The following is a 12,993-nucleotide window of genomic DNA, read 5'->3' as shown; positions in this document are numbered from 1 at the left end:
CCTTAGAGACTAACCAATTTATTTGAGCATGAGCTTTTGTGAGCTACAGCTCACTTCATCGGATGCATACTGTGGAAACTGCAGAAGACCTTCAGAAGGTCTTCTTCAGAAGACCACAGTATGCATCCGATGAAGTGAGCTGTAGCTCACGAAAGCTCATGCTCAAATAAATTGGTTAGTCTCTAAGGTGCCACAAGTACTCCTTTTCTTTTTATAAATACTGCAGGACACCAGCTCTTAAATAAGGTCAGACTCTCTCTAGATCCTGGAACCACATTGTTGCTCTTTGGGTCCAAATAGTGCTATCATGGCACAGGCAAAACTCCCAATACCCGAGAGAGTTTTACCAGGATAAGTAGGACACTGCAGGGGCTTGGGCCTAGGGGAGGCTTGTTTAACCCCTGTACTCTGGAGTCATGAAGGAAGCAGGACTCGCGAGAAGCATGACTGGTATAAGGAGAGCGGTCCTGCCTCCCCCGCTTCCAAAGGGCTCTACTCTATGCTATGGAGAACTGCCAGGTGGGGCCCTGCTGCAATACGTGTTTCCTTCCTCCCGCTGGGCGCAAGCAGCCACCCCAGGGACCAGCCTCTGCTCTAGGACGAGACCAACTTCCCTGCCTCTCTCTCCTCGGCAGGGAGAGCAGGATTCTTCTCCTTTCCGTTGAGGTGTCAGCGCAGTGGCCTTCCCTGCCCCCACCCCGCCAGCTTCTAAAACCTCAGCCCCTCCCCCCTTCCCCCGCCACCTGGGCTGCGGGCTCAACTGCTTCCCCCCACTTCAGCCCTCCGCCCCCCTGGCTGCAGCCTGCTCTCCCCAGCCACCTGGGCTGCAGCCTCCACCGGTTTCCCCCCACTCCAGCCCTCCGGTCTCCCGGCAGCCTCCAATATTACGCCCCAGCTCCCTGATCCCCCATTTCCGCTGCCCCTTACCCGAGGGCTGCTGCCTCGGAGCCCTGCGGCTCTGCAACCTGGGGGCAAGCCCCGGCCTCTGCCCCTCCCCTCCAGCGAGCAGGGCAGGGGGCTCCCACCTGATGTAGGGGACAAGCGGCTCCACGTGCCCCCCTAGCACGGCGATCACATAGGAGATGATGAAGGCGGCCGAGGACCAGCAGACGAGCAGCGCGGGGATGAAGGCCACTCCCGGCATGAAGCACAGCATCCTGCCCCGGGGGCCCGCGGCCGCAGCCCACCCCGGCCGGGCACGGGAGGCGCCGGGCAGCAGGAGCGGCCGGGCGGGGTGGAGGAGCGGGCTTTGTTACGGAGCCAGTGAAGTCACAAAGAGGATGGGACAAGGCTCCGCGGAGGAGCCACGACCGGCTGCCAGCCCCCCGCTCTCCAGAGGCACCCCGAGAGAGGGTCTCCCAGCCCCGCCAGAACTGCACGGTCTGTCCCCGCCACACACACACACACACACACTGGGCTGTTCCTCTTCTCTCACACTCGGGGCTTCTTCGCTCTTCCTCCCCACGCAGGGCTGGCCCCGTCCCCTTACACGCACACGGGGCTAGTCCCTTCTCTCCCGCGCACAGGTCTTCCCCTCCACGGGGCTATTCTCTTCACAGGCACGACACACACAGGGCTGCCTCCCGCACAGACACCCCGCGTCTCTCCCCGCACTGTCCGCTCTCACACGCAGGCACACGGGTCTATTCAGTCTCACAACCAGGCTTAGCTATCTAGTCCTTTGGCCCCTGGCACATTCTAAAAGTAAGCCCATTCAAGGAATTTTCTCTCTCCACCCCCTCCTGACGTGGGTCTTCCTCTCTCTCTCTTATGATTTATTGGGTAATAGTGTAAAGCAGCTAGTGCTTTCGTCCCTCGCCCCCAAGTTCACACAGAGACTTCTCCCATGGATTTGTTCGCAGCGCTTCACCGTTACCGCGCGCGAGGGCAAGGTCCCCTTTCGCTTTCGTTTCTGCCCTTCACGTGGATATTGCTGCTCCTCGCTTCCCCTTTTTGTTTCCTGCACGGAGGAATTCAGGGTTGGCTGGCGTGAACGCCCCAGCAAGCCCTGACTCTCCGACTGACTGCCGCAAAGTTAGTTTTAGCATTTTTGAAGCAGACTTGCTAACTGCCCCATCTCTAACCACCGTTATCGCCCCACTGAGCACAGAGCTGGTATAAGGAGATGAGGAGAGTAGCGAGATGATTCTTTGGGACACATCCAAATGGTAACATTTATTTTACATAAAAAGAGAGGGGAAGAGAGAGAAACACCTTAGATGTCTTCCCTCCCAGCTGCCTTTCAGCTTTATGGTACAATCTTGTTATAGTATTAACTTGAGTGATCTAGTCTCCAGTTATTTCCCTTCTGTCTGCCTATCATGATGGAGAGTAGCCACACCATCTAACAACAGGCCAGTTGCTGTAGCACACTGGCTGGGTTAAGTAAGAGTTCCCTCAGCTGAGCCTCAGGCTAGCTAACTCAGGCTGGGTAATGAGCCAGCTGGGCTGCAACAGAATCACCTGTTTGGCCAGCTGCCCAACTGGCTGCAGGGAGCCAACAGGTCTCTATTTAGGAGTTGTTTCAGAGTAGCAGCTGTGTTCATCTGTATCTGCTAAAAGAAAAGGAGGACTTGTGGCACCTTAGAGACTAACCAATTTATTTTAGCATAAGCTTTCATGAGCTACAGCTCACTTCATCGGATGCATTCAGTGGAAAATACAGTGGGGAGATTTATATACATAGAGAACATGAAACAATGGGTGTTACCATACACACTGTAACCAGAGTGATCACTTAAGGTGAGCTATTAGTGGGGGGACCTTTTGTAGTGATAATCAAGGTGGGCCATTTCCAGCAGTTGACAAGAACGTCTGAGGAACGGTGGGTGGGGGAATAAACATGGGGAAATAGTTTTACTTTATGTAATGACCCATCCACTCCCAGTCTCTATTCAAGCCTAAGTTAATTGTATCCAGTTTGCAAATTAATTCCAATTCAGCAGTCTCTCATTGGAGCCTGTTTTTGAAGTTTTTTTTGTTGAAGAATTGCAACTTTTAGGTCTGTAATCAAGTGACCAAAGAGATTGAAGTGTTCTCCAGGTTTGTGGCTCACAGCTAGTGAGCTGCACTACCCTGAGAATGCTTTTGCAAAGTATTTTGATCTGTGACCAGCTTATGTTGATTTATTTAAAAAAATGTTTTCCAGGTTATCTTTGCAAAGAAAAGGGCTGGATATTTTGTCTAAAAATATTAAAGCTCAGATTTGTATTCTCCTTTCTAGTTCCCTACAAGAGGAAGGCCCATGTCCACAGGCTTTGTGTATTCATCCTCACCAGGAACAAAAGCTAGCTCATGTTAGCTAACACACAGTAAATTCTTAGTGAAGACAAGGCAATGTGTCATTTTAACACAAGTTTGCAGGACATGAATTCAGAACACAAATTTTTGCTGAGTGAAAACAAGTCATAAGAGGTCCAAAAGCCAGTTCTGGACACAAGGGGTATGTCTACATTGAATGTAAACTCCACGTTAGTGGGACTTGAGTCATCTGACCCTGGGTTAGAGAACCCAGGGTTTAAGCATCTACACTGGTTGTTAATTCTAGGTTAAAAAATTTCTAATCCAGGCTTGAATGTAGGGCTCTGGCATCCACACTGCTGCATGCAGACCCAAGTCAAACCAACCATATCCCAGACTCCCTAGGGCCATCCTGAGATGTGGCTGGAGTAGCCCTTTGACCATGGTGCAGTGTGGGAAAACTTGACCTTCCATCCTGCATGCTACAGGAAGTTTGAATAGCTGCCAACACATCCTGCCAAGCTGTCATTTTGGTTTGTGTGTTCCCAGCTACCAGCACCAGCAACATGAAAGAGGCGGCTTTTAAATAACTTGCGTGTGCTTTCACTCCTGTGTCAAGAAAAAGGCAGAGCTTCCATGAGATGCTGGTTGACATTTTAGCCGTGTATTCTGAACTATCAAAAGCACCTGACAGAGCTAATGATGGAGCAAGAGGAGGAAGACGCAGATGTGACAGACTCAAACTGGCTGATACTGCTTATGATGCTTGCTTGGTACAGCTGCTGATGCCCCCCAAGTAGACTTGTGCTTCTGGAGCAGGGCCACGAGCACAGACCTGGTGGGACCAGTTAACATTATCATGCAAACCTGAGATGACCAGCAGTGGGTCCAGAACTTTTGCATGAAAAAAGCTACATCTTTGGAGCTCTGTGAGTAGCTTGCCGCAAGCCTCCAGCGTAAAGACAAAAGTGTGAGGGTGACCATTGTGATCTAGAAGCAGGTTGCTATACTGTCTGGAAGCTGGCTACCCCAGACTGCTGCAGGTACATTGCCAACCAGTTTGGTGTTGGAAATTTGACTATGGGTAAAGTAGTAGTGGAAATTTCTGAGGCAATAAGGGGTGTGGTTTACCCCAAGGTGGAGGGCATAAAAGACCAACCATACAGTGGTTTTCAAACTTGTTTTCTGGCAACCCAGTTGAAGAAAACTGTTAATGCCCGTGACCCAATGGAGCTAGGAATGAGGGGTTTGGGGTGTGGGAGGGACTCAGGGCTGGGGAAGAGGGTTTAGGTGCAGGGGTGAAAGCTGTGGGGTGGGGCTGGGAATGAGGGGTTCAGGGTGTGGGAGGGGGCTGTGGGGGGGTCAGGGCTCTGGGCTGGGGGTGCAGGCTCTGGGGTGGGGCCAGGGATGAGGGGTTTGGGCTGCAGGAAGGGGCTATGTGTTTGTGGGGGCTCAGGGCTGGGGTAGGGGATTGGGCCACTGGCTTACCTCAGGCGACTCCGGGTCAGCGGCACAGCATGGGTGCTAAGGCAGGCTTCCTGGCACCCCGGACCTCACTGGGCCCGGGAAGCAGCCAGTAGCAAGCCTGGCTCCTAGGTGGAGGCGCACAAATGGTTCAGTGCAACTCTCGCCTGCAGGCACTGCCCAGCTCCCATTGGCCAGTTCCCAGCCAATGGGAGTGTGGAGCCGGTGCTCGGGGCAGGGGCAGAGCCCCATGGCCCCCCCACCTAGGAGCTGGACCTGCTACTGGCCGCTTCTGGGGCACAGTGTGGTGTCGGAACAGGTGGGGACTAGCCTGCCCTAGCCGGAAAGCACCGCCGATAGGACTTTTATTGGCCCAGTCAGCGGTGCTGACCAGATCCGCCACGACCAAGTGTCTTACATTCCACAACCCAGTGCTGGGTTGCGACTTGCAGTTTGAAAACCACTGCTGTAGTAATTGCTGGTTTTGAGAGAATGGAGTTTCCTAACTGTGCCATTGATGGGACTCATGTACCCATAGTTTTCCCTTCTTAAGGAGTACATGAGTACTTAAACTGCAAAGGGGACTACTCCATTGTTATGCAGGACCTTGTGGACAACAGAGGGAAATTTATGAATGACAACATGGGTTGCACTGGGGAATTTCATGATGGCAGAGTTTTTTGCCCACCACAGTCTATATTCATGGACAGGCTCAGACACTATTCCCACCAAATGACACGGTCATAAATCTTGGTTTTTGAAACTGTACCCTGATTTAAGAGGCCCTGGCAAAAGAAAGTTTAATTACACTCTCAGCAGATGTAGAATAGTTGTTGAATGTGTTTTTGGCAGATTGAAATCCTGTTGGAGATGTCTACAGGCCCATTTGGATTCCAGTGTCATCAATGCTGTCCGCCTTACTGTGGCTTGCTGTACTCTTCACAATCTTTGTGAAGCCAGAGGTGAGCCCCTTTCTGCTGAATTGACCCATGACCACGAGGGGCCACTGAATTGGTACACTCAGTCAGAAAGTCCACCTAGCACAGCTGGAGCTAGATGCACCTGGGCAATAGAAGTCAGGGATGCTTTGTGCTCCCACATTATGGACTTGCATGGCCTAATAGAAGTGCGGGAAATAGTATCTTTATGAATGTGTTTGTGTGAGATGGAGATGGGCTTACTGATTGTAGTGGGTTTCAATACTTGGGTAGGTGGGTGTTGATTGTCATGCAATGTACTTATAAATGACATGACCACTTCTGAAAAGGGTGGATGGTGTGAATCATAGTATAGATTGATGTGGATCAGCGGTTCTCAAACTATGGGGTGGGCCTGCCAAGGGAGATGTGGGAATTTGACAAATATCACTTTCGACATTGCCAACCTTCCTTCTGTGCTTCTGCTGGCACGGTGCTGCCTTCAGAGCTGGGTGCTCAGCTGGCAGCCACTACTCTCCACTTTGCCTTTGCAGCTGGGTGGCAGTATATGTACTTGGGGAGCGTGTAAATGATTACAGATACAAGGAAGGGGGGCCTGATCAAATAAGTTTGAGAACCACTGATGTAGATAAACATATTGAGAAACAGTGTTTGCATACTAATTCCTAATTGTCCCTGACCATGTGTTCACCTTTATTATTTTAAATACAGATTGTATGATGTGATACAGTGATAAACTTTCTTGATTAATTAAAAAAAAGTTTATTTATAAATATGTATTAGAAAAATACAACATTCAACCACTGCCAGGCAAGCCAGCTGACATTACCACACTAAAAACACCAGTAACAACAGTACCTTAAAAAAAACAAAACAGAAAAACAAAGTGCATGAATAAATGCAAACAGTGAAAACGGGTACAAGACAGAAACACCCTACCATTGCATGTCCCCTGCCCCCATTCTTTTTTCCTTTCTTTTCCCATTTGCTATGCCCTTGGTGCCCAGGTTGGGGTGGAGGCATCCCTAGGAGAGTGGGTCAATATGGAGGGCGGCATGGGGTAAGGTTGCTCTGCCCAGCCACTCCTGGGGTTTGATTGCATGGGCAACCCAGCCATGGAGTTTTCCAAACTGTTTCTGGACTGCATCACATCCTACCACACAGGAGACTTGGATGATGCAGCAGGAGCCGACGCTCTTGCAGCCATTAGTGATATCAGCCGCTCAAACAGCTCTTTCTGCTGAGCGCTGAGCTCCTCCCTTAACTGCCATTCCTGTTCCAGGAGCTGTGAATCGAGTGCCTGCTCCTGCGCTGAAACCCCATCCTCAAGGTGTGCAGCCACCCTGAGTCTTTCCTCTTGTCTCTCCTCTAGCCGCAAGTACCTTTCTCTTTGGTACTGGACCAGCTTGTCGGCCCTGTCCAGAACTTCAACTATAAGTTCATCATGGAAATGCTTCCTCTTGGAATGGTCCATGAAGGTAAGTTGGGCCAGGCTTCCGCTGCAGTGTGGGTGAGCTGTGGAAGTACTGCAGCCAGTAGAGGTCAAGGGGCCTGGAACAGGACAAGACACAGAGGGCTATTATCTCAACTAGCTCAGTGCAGGAGCATAGAGAAAATCCGTGTGGAATGTCAAGGACAAAATGTTACTTTTCCAAATTGAACTTCAGTATATTGTGAGAAAATAACATTTGCTTTATAGTTTGTGGCTAGTAGGGAGAAGGCCCCAACCAGCAAGTAAAAAAAAATCCCTTAGAATAATAAGTCGTATTATAAGTAGTGGGGAAGGACATATGTAGGATGTAACTAATAAAATAAAGAGATGCAGTAACAAGACAAAGAAAAACTGCCTTAAAAGAAACAGGTCCAAACCTTTCCACTTGTTCTGCTGGTAAGCGGTGGGGGCTGGGGTGGGGGGGAGAAGAGAAGATCAGAGAGGAAGGAAAGTAGCAAGAATAAACTGCTTCAAACTGGGTTTTTGCTAAAGTTAGATGAAGGGTAGAAAGAGAGCCATAAATCTGAATGTTCTTCATCAGACCCTTCCTGATCATGCTGGAGTATACCAGAATGAGACGGTCAGCCTAGGTCTAGCCCATTTGTACATATATTGATCGCATGCTTATGAATTCTTTGTTACTGTATTGTCTGTAGTGACTGCTTATTTTTAGGCTGTTAGACATGTTTAGAGTTATTGCCTAATGTACCATTTGGCCTTTGGATTGAAGAAAGGAATTTATGGTTAAACTGGTGTTGTGTGATTTCCCATATTAATAATTTTCAGTATTAGTTCCAACATGTGTTATTGATACTAATGGGTTGAGGGACCTGGTTACAACACAGGAATACTCTGGTATAGTTGAACCACAGTTGCTTTCCCCAGCATTTTAAAAACTGCCATTCAGTGTTGTAAAGCTGGCATCCTCAGTCCTACAATGATATGGCAATGGTGGTGTCATCACCATGGTAACTCTACATTGCATTTTGTACATCATTGTTTGGAGGAAGGCTGGTAATAGGGCTAAACTGTTAGAAGTTTATTCAGAGGTTGTTGGCTTGAGGCCACAAATGTTGAGTTTGGCTATGAACTCTGAGGGGGGATATTCAGAGGAGGAGTACTGGATATTGCCGTTACTCACAACTGCAGAAACCCAGTCAGGTGAAAGCACTTTGTACAAGGCCTGGTTTGAAAGCCCAAGGACTGACTAATGGCTAAAAAATCCAAAATGCTGAAAACACAAACATCTCTAAGTGTTGATGGACTGAAGAGAGTTTCTATTAAATCGAGACAGACTGTTTAGATAAGGTTTGCATATTTTGCTTATCTGAAATTTGTATCTATCAAATCTAGACCTTTTCTATTATGCCTATGATAGTATTTAAGCACTGGCTGGGTGAGGGGAATTTGGACTGTGTATATTGCACTAGATTTTTCAGCTGCTCCCTGCTTTCTGAGTGCAGTTGAGACAAAGTACAAAGGAACCAGTCACAGCTGCATGGATCCTGGGGCTGGCTTGATGCCAATCTTGGCCCTTTTTAAAATTAGAGCAACCTAGGAACTGCTCTAAAGTACTCAAAATGGTAGCAACTCCAAGAGGTTGTCCACCATCTGGGGACTGCTAGACTACAGTGTGCTGAGGCCAATGCCTCCTTTGCCTCTAGACTGGGGCTGGGAAAGTGGTGTATATGAACCATATATGGCTACCAGCATGATCCCCAGCTAAGGAGATCTGGTGGCTTCCATTCAGGCTCTGCCCAGGGGCTAGGTGGCAGTCAGAATCTGTCCTGTTATTTGTTTTTGGTATCGTTTATAAATACTGATGTAAAAAAAATCTATTATGATTTCTGTTATTCACAAAAAAAATTGCTCATAAATAAAGGTATACAAAGGTTTTTGTTTTGCTTGTATGATATGCAAAGAAGTTCTGTAAGGGTATTTACATTAGATATATATTAACTTCTATGATTTTTGCTAGAGGCTCCCTGGAAGACTGAAGAACTAGTAGGATTATATCATCACAGGAAATGAGAGATGGAGACCAAAACTATTGATTGAGGATGGGAGGGATTTTAGTCACACAGTTCATAACCTTGTGTTCTATTAATATCATTTTAAACCAAACACATGATGATGAACACCTGGAGGAAGAGCTCTTTGTTAATAATTCAGCATACCTGTCCTTTAAATGGAGGGAACGGTCTCACTCCAGTTCTCCAATCCTCTGAGTCTAAGGAGACCTCCAGCACAAACAGGGAAGTGAGGGTTTTTTTTTTTTTTTTTTTTTCCATTTAAAAGGCAAAAAGAAAACACCTGCTTTGGACACCTCACAGAAGGGGGGGGGGGGTGTCAGTTTTTTCCTTTGCGTGTTACCTTTAAGACCCCTTCATTTTACCATGACTCTACCACCTTTAACATTCCTTTAATCAGCAATGTTTTTCTAATTTAAAAAACAAGCCATGTCACCCTTAACAATTGAACGCATAAGCAGTGGAGCTTTTGCACTCAGATGTATACTTAATGGGTTTGTGCAGCATGTATCTTTTTGAAAACCTGTAGATCTGAGCAGTTCTATGGAAACAATGAAGTACTGAGAAGACTCTGCATCAAGTGACTTGGATCATTGTAGCCATCACCAGGTATACAATGTAGCTTTAACCATTAGCAGGCGAGGTTTTTTTAAGTTGTGTTAGGGCCAAACCTGTGAAACTGGTTATGGATCAAATGCCTCTGGCCAAAGACCCTCACCCCAACCTGAGCCAGGGGAGCAGAATTTCACATAGAAGCAGGATTTCATCCACATGCTCCTCTCTTCTTATCAGGTGGGAGCTGTGAGTGGAGTCTGGCAGCTGTGCCAAGAAAGGGCAAGATGCCTTTCCCATTTGCTGATGTGATGAGGAAAGGGAGGTCAGTAAGACCCCAATATAAAGACTTAAGCACATGCTTAACTTTATTAAAGCACATAACCAGTCACTATCCCATTAACTTTAATGGGACTATTCCATGTGTGAAGTTGAACACGTACATTAGTCTTATGTAGGATCTGGAATGAGGGCTATCATCTATCCCTCTTCCATTCAGTTTTTAATCCTCCAGCTCTCCAACATTAGGTAGGATCTAAACATCTGTATCACAATGTCCTTTGCATTTTCTCTTAACACCATCTTAATGTATATTATATTCTATAAACTTCATGTACACTGAATTCCTTTTAAAATAGTTTTTGGGTCCGAATAAACTCTAATCATATACTGTTTTCCCCCTCTTTTGTTTTGAGGTATGTAGCCCATCTGTGACTATAAGGCTTTATTTCTTAAGTAGTACTTACGTTATTCTATGGATTGTAATTTCCTTTTCCTGTCAAACCATGACTGATTGATTCTAAGTTTCATGCATAGTGATGTTTACAAAGAAACTAGTTTTATCCTTGTAAGGATGTCAAATGCAATGATATTGTATAATCACTTACTAGCTCAAGCATGTGAATTTGTGCATTTAGGACTAAGTCTTGTATGATGCAGACCCAGCTATTACAAAAAATTTTTATGATAGACAAGAAATTATTTCACCAAACTACATCCTGACACTCACTTAGTTTATACGTGGTAGCTAGAAGTCATATTGTGTTATTGATGTCAATAACTTCTCCCTGTCTAGGACTTCTCTTCCCCGCTCCCCCCAACAAGAAAAACAAAAAAAACTTATCTGTCACTCCTCTGTTTTTTGTTGTTACCTCTCTGATTCTGTTCAGGATCTTGACTTCACTATCATGGTTTTCATAAAAAAACTTGTTAGCACATTCCCATTAGTATATTTTTATGACCTGTGATTTATAGGTATGTTTATGGTCTTCTCCACCTAGATGTTTTATTTCAGTAGAATCAGTGTAATCTTTATGTATTTTTTTTCTCCACCATGTTTAACTTCTTTAGATAAATATAGTATATGATGATCATATTATCCCATCATGTATCAGAATTTTCAGTTTTGTCTAGTTCCTCTCCCAGTGCCAGGCACCCAGCTCAACTGATTTTGCTTACTCAGCACTCTTCTTCTTCAGGTCTGGGAAATGTACTCAAAGGCATGGGCGGCAGGTGGACCCACCCCTTTGGGGAGGCTAGCCTCGCAGCCCTCCCCCTTCTGCACAAGGCCCTGCCCCTGGGACCACCCCCTCCGGCTGGAGAAGCCCTGGGCCAGCAGAACCCCGAGCCACACCCCCGTCCCTCATCTCCAGAGGAGCCCTAGGCCTTCCCCAGCCAGCCGACCAACGCGAGGCCCAGCCGGAGCAGTCCTAGCCACGCCGGCTGGCCCGGGGTGGGAGCAGCTTCAGCCCAGTGTCCCATGGCAGTGGCTGCAGCCCAAGAAGGCAGAGCCTTTCCTGGCCTGTTATACCTGCCGCCCATGCTTAAAGGGTATGTTTATACTGCAAATAAACACCTGTGGCTGGCATATGTCAGATGACTCTGGCTCTCTGTAAAATATCAGTGTAGATGTTCTGGCTCAGGCTGGAGCCAGGTGTCTGGGACCATCGCGCCTCTGGGACTCCGTGAGCTTGGGCGCCAGCCTGTGCCTAAACATCTACAGCACAATTTTACAGCCCCACTAGCCTGAGTGTGACAGGGTTGCCCTACTCACCACTCAGCAACACCTCCTTGTGGCTCATCTGGGGAATTAGCTCTGCTACTTAATCTGATGCTCCTTCATGTGGTTACTCAGTCTGTCAGGACGGCATAGGTCAGATATAGAGTGATCGTTTAGTGAAAAGTGTTCACCTGCAGGTGAACAGGGTGTTTGTCTTATTTTTCTGTGTGAGTTCATTTGGGAGTGCAGTGATTCTGTCTCATTTCACCCACATAGCTCCTTTTGGGGGCATTTAATGCATGGATGAGGTATGCCACATTCTGTGATAGGCATATGTGTGACCTCCCAGTCCTCATCCTCAAATGAAACCTGCACAACACCTTCAAAAGGTGAGCCTGGGAACTTAAATTCATAACTTTGCTAGATACTAGAAATCCTGGAGTGAATAGAGACACTGGAATTATGGCTTATTACTGAAATCTATAACCATTTAACTCCCCTCCAAGCTTTCTTCCTTTCCTCCTTATGACTGGAGAGGTGTTACGGGGCCACTTCCCCTTGAATGGTCCCTCGAAACAGAGCTCCATGTCAGCTCAAAAGTTTGTGTCTCAACAACAAAAGTTGGTATGATAAAAGATATTATTTCAGCCACACTGTTTTATGTAACAGTTCCTTGTCTCTCATCTGACTCCTGGGCCAACCATTATTAAGGCTACAAATCTTTCATGGAGGTCACGGAAGTCACAGATTACATGACTTCCGCAGCGGCTGGTGCGGCTGACCACAGGGCTACCTGAGCAACTGGAGTGGCTCTGGGGCCAGCCGCACTGGATGCTGCTCTGGCGGGGCTAGGCAACTGGTTCCGGGTGCTGCCCTGGAGCAGTGGCCCAGGAGCAGCAGAGGTGCCACAGGCCCCCCTCGCCTGCAGGAGCAGCATCAACAGTGATGGGGCCACAGGCTGTCCCCCACTCCCAAGAACAGCAGCCTTCACTGGAGCACCGCCTCCCCACCCTCAGCAGGTAAGATTTAGTTAGGGGTATTTTTAGTAAAAGTCTGGCTGTGACTTTTTGGTTACTACCCATGACCTGTCCATGATTTTTACTAAAAATACCTGTGACTAAATCATCGTCTTAACCATTATACATACATAGCTTCACTTGTATTGTACTTCTGGTTATCCCGAGCAGACTTTATGTTCCTTGCAGCACTCATAGCATGTCATAGTTTAAATACTCCACCCCCAAAAATCTTCCTTAGATGCTCAATACCAGAAACATA

General features: G+C 47.4%; 1 protein-coding gene across 1 annotated transcript in view; it reads right to left on the bottom strand.

Annotated features, from left to right (window-relative positions):
* DRAM1 (DNA damage regulated autophagy modulator 1) overlaps positions 1-1,158 on the bottom strand; it is a 36,929-nt gene extending 35,771 nt beyond the window's left edge. The window contains exon 1 of the mRNA XM_074949688.1: positions 1,026-1,158. Within this exon, the coding sequence (XP_074805789.1) occupies positions 1,026-1,156 (131 nt within the window). The 5' untranslated portion in view covers positions 1,157-1,158. The remainder of the gene's footprint in view (positions 1-1,025) is intronic.
* Positions 1,159-12,993: the final 11,835 nt, after the last annotated feature.

This window comes from Natator depressus, chromosome 1 (genome assembly GCF_965152275.1).
Source record: "Natator depressus isolate rNatDep1 chromosome 1, rNatDep2.hap1, whole genome shotgun sequence".
Classification (NCBI taxonomy): Eukaryota; Metazoa; Chordata; order Testudines; family Cheloniidae; genus Natator; species Natator depressus.
The sequence above is the reverse complement of the archived record's forward strand: the minus strand, read 5'-3'. Positions and strand labels throughout refer to the sequence as shown.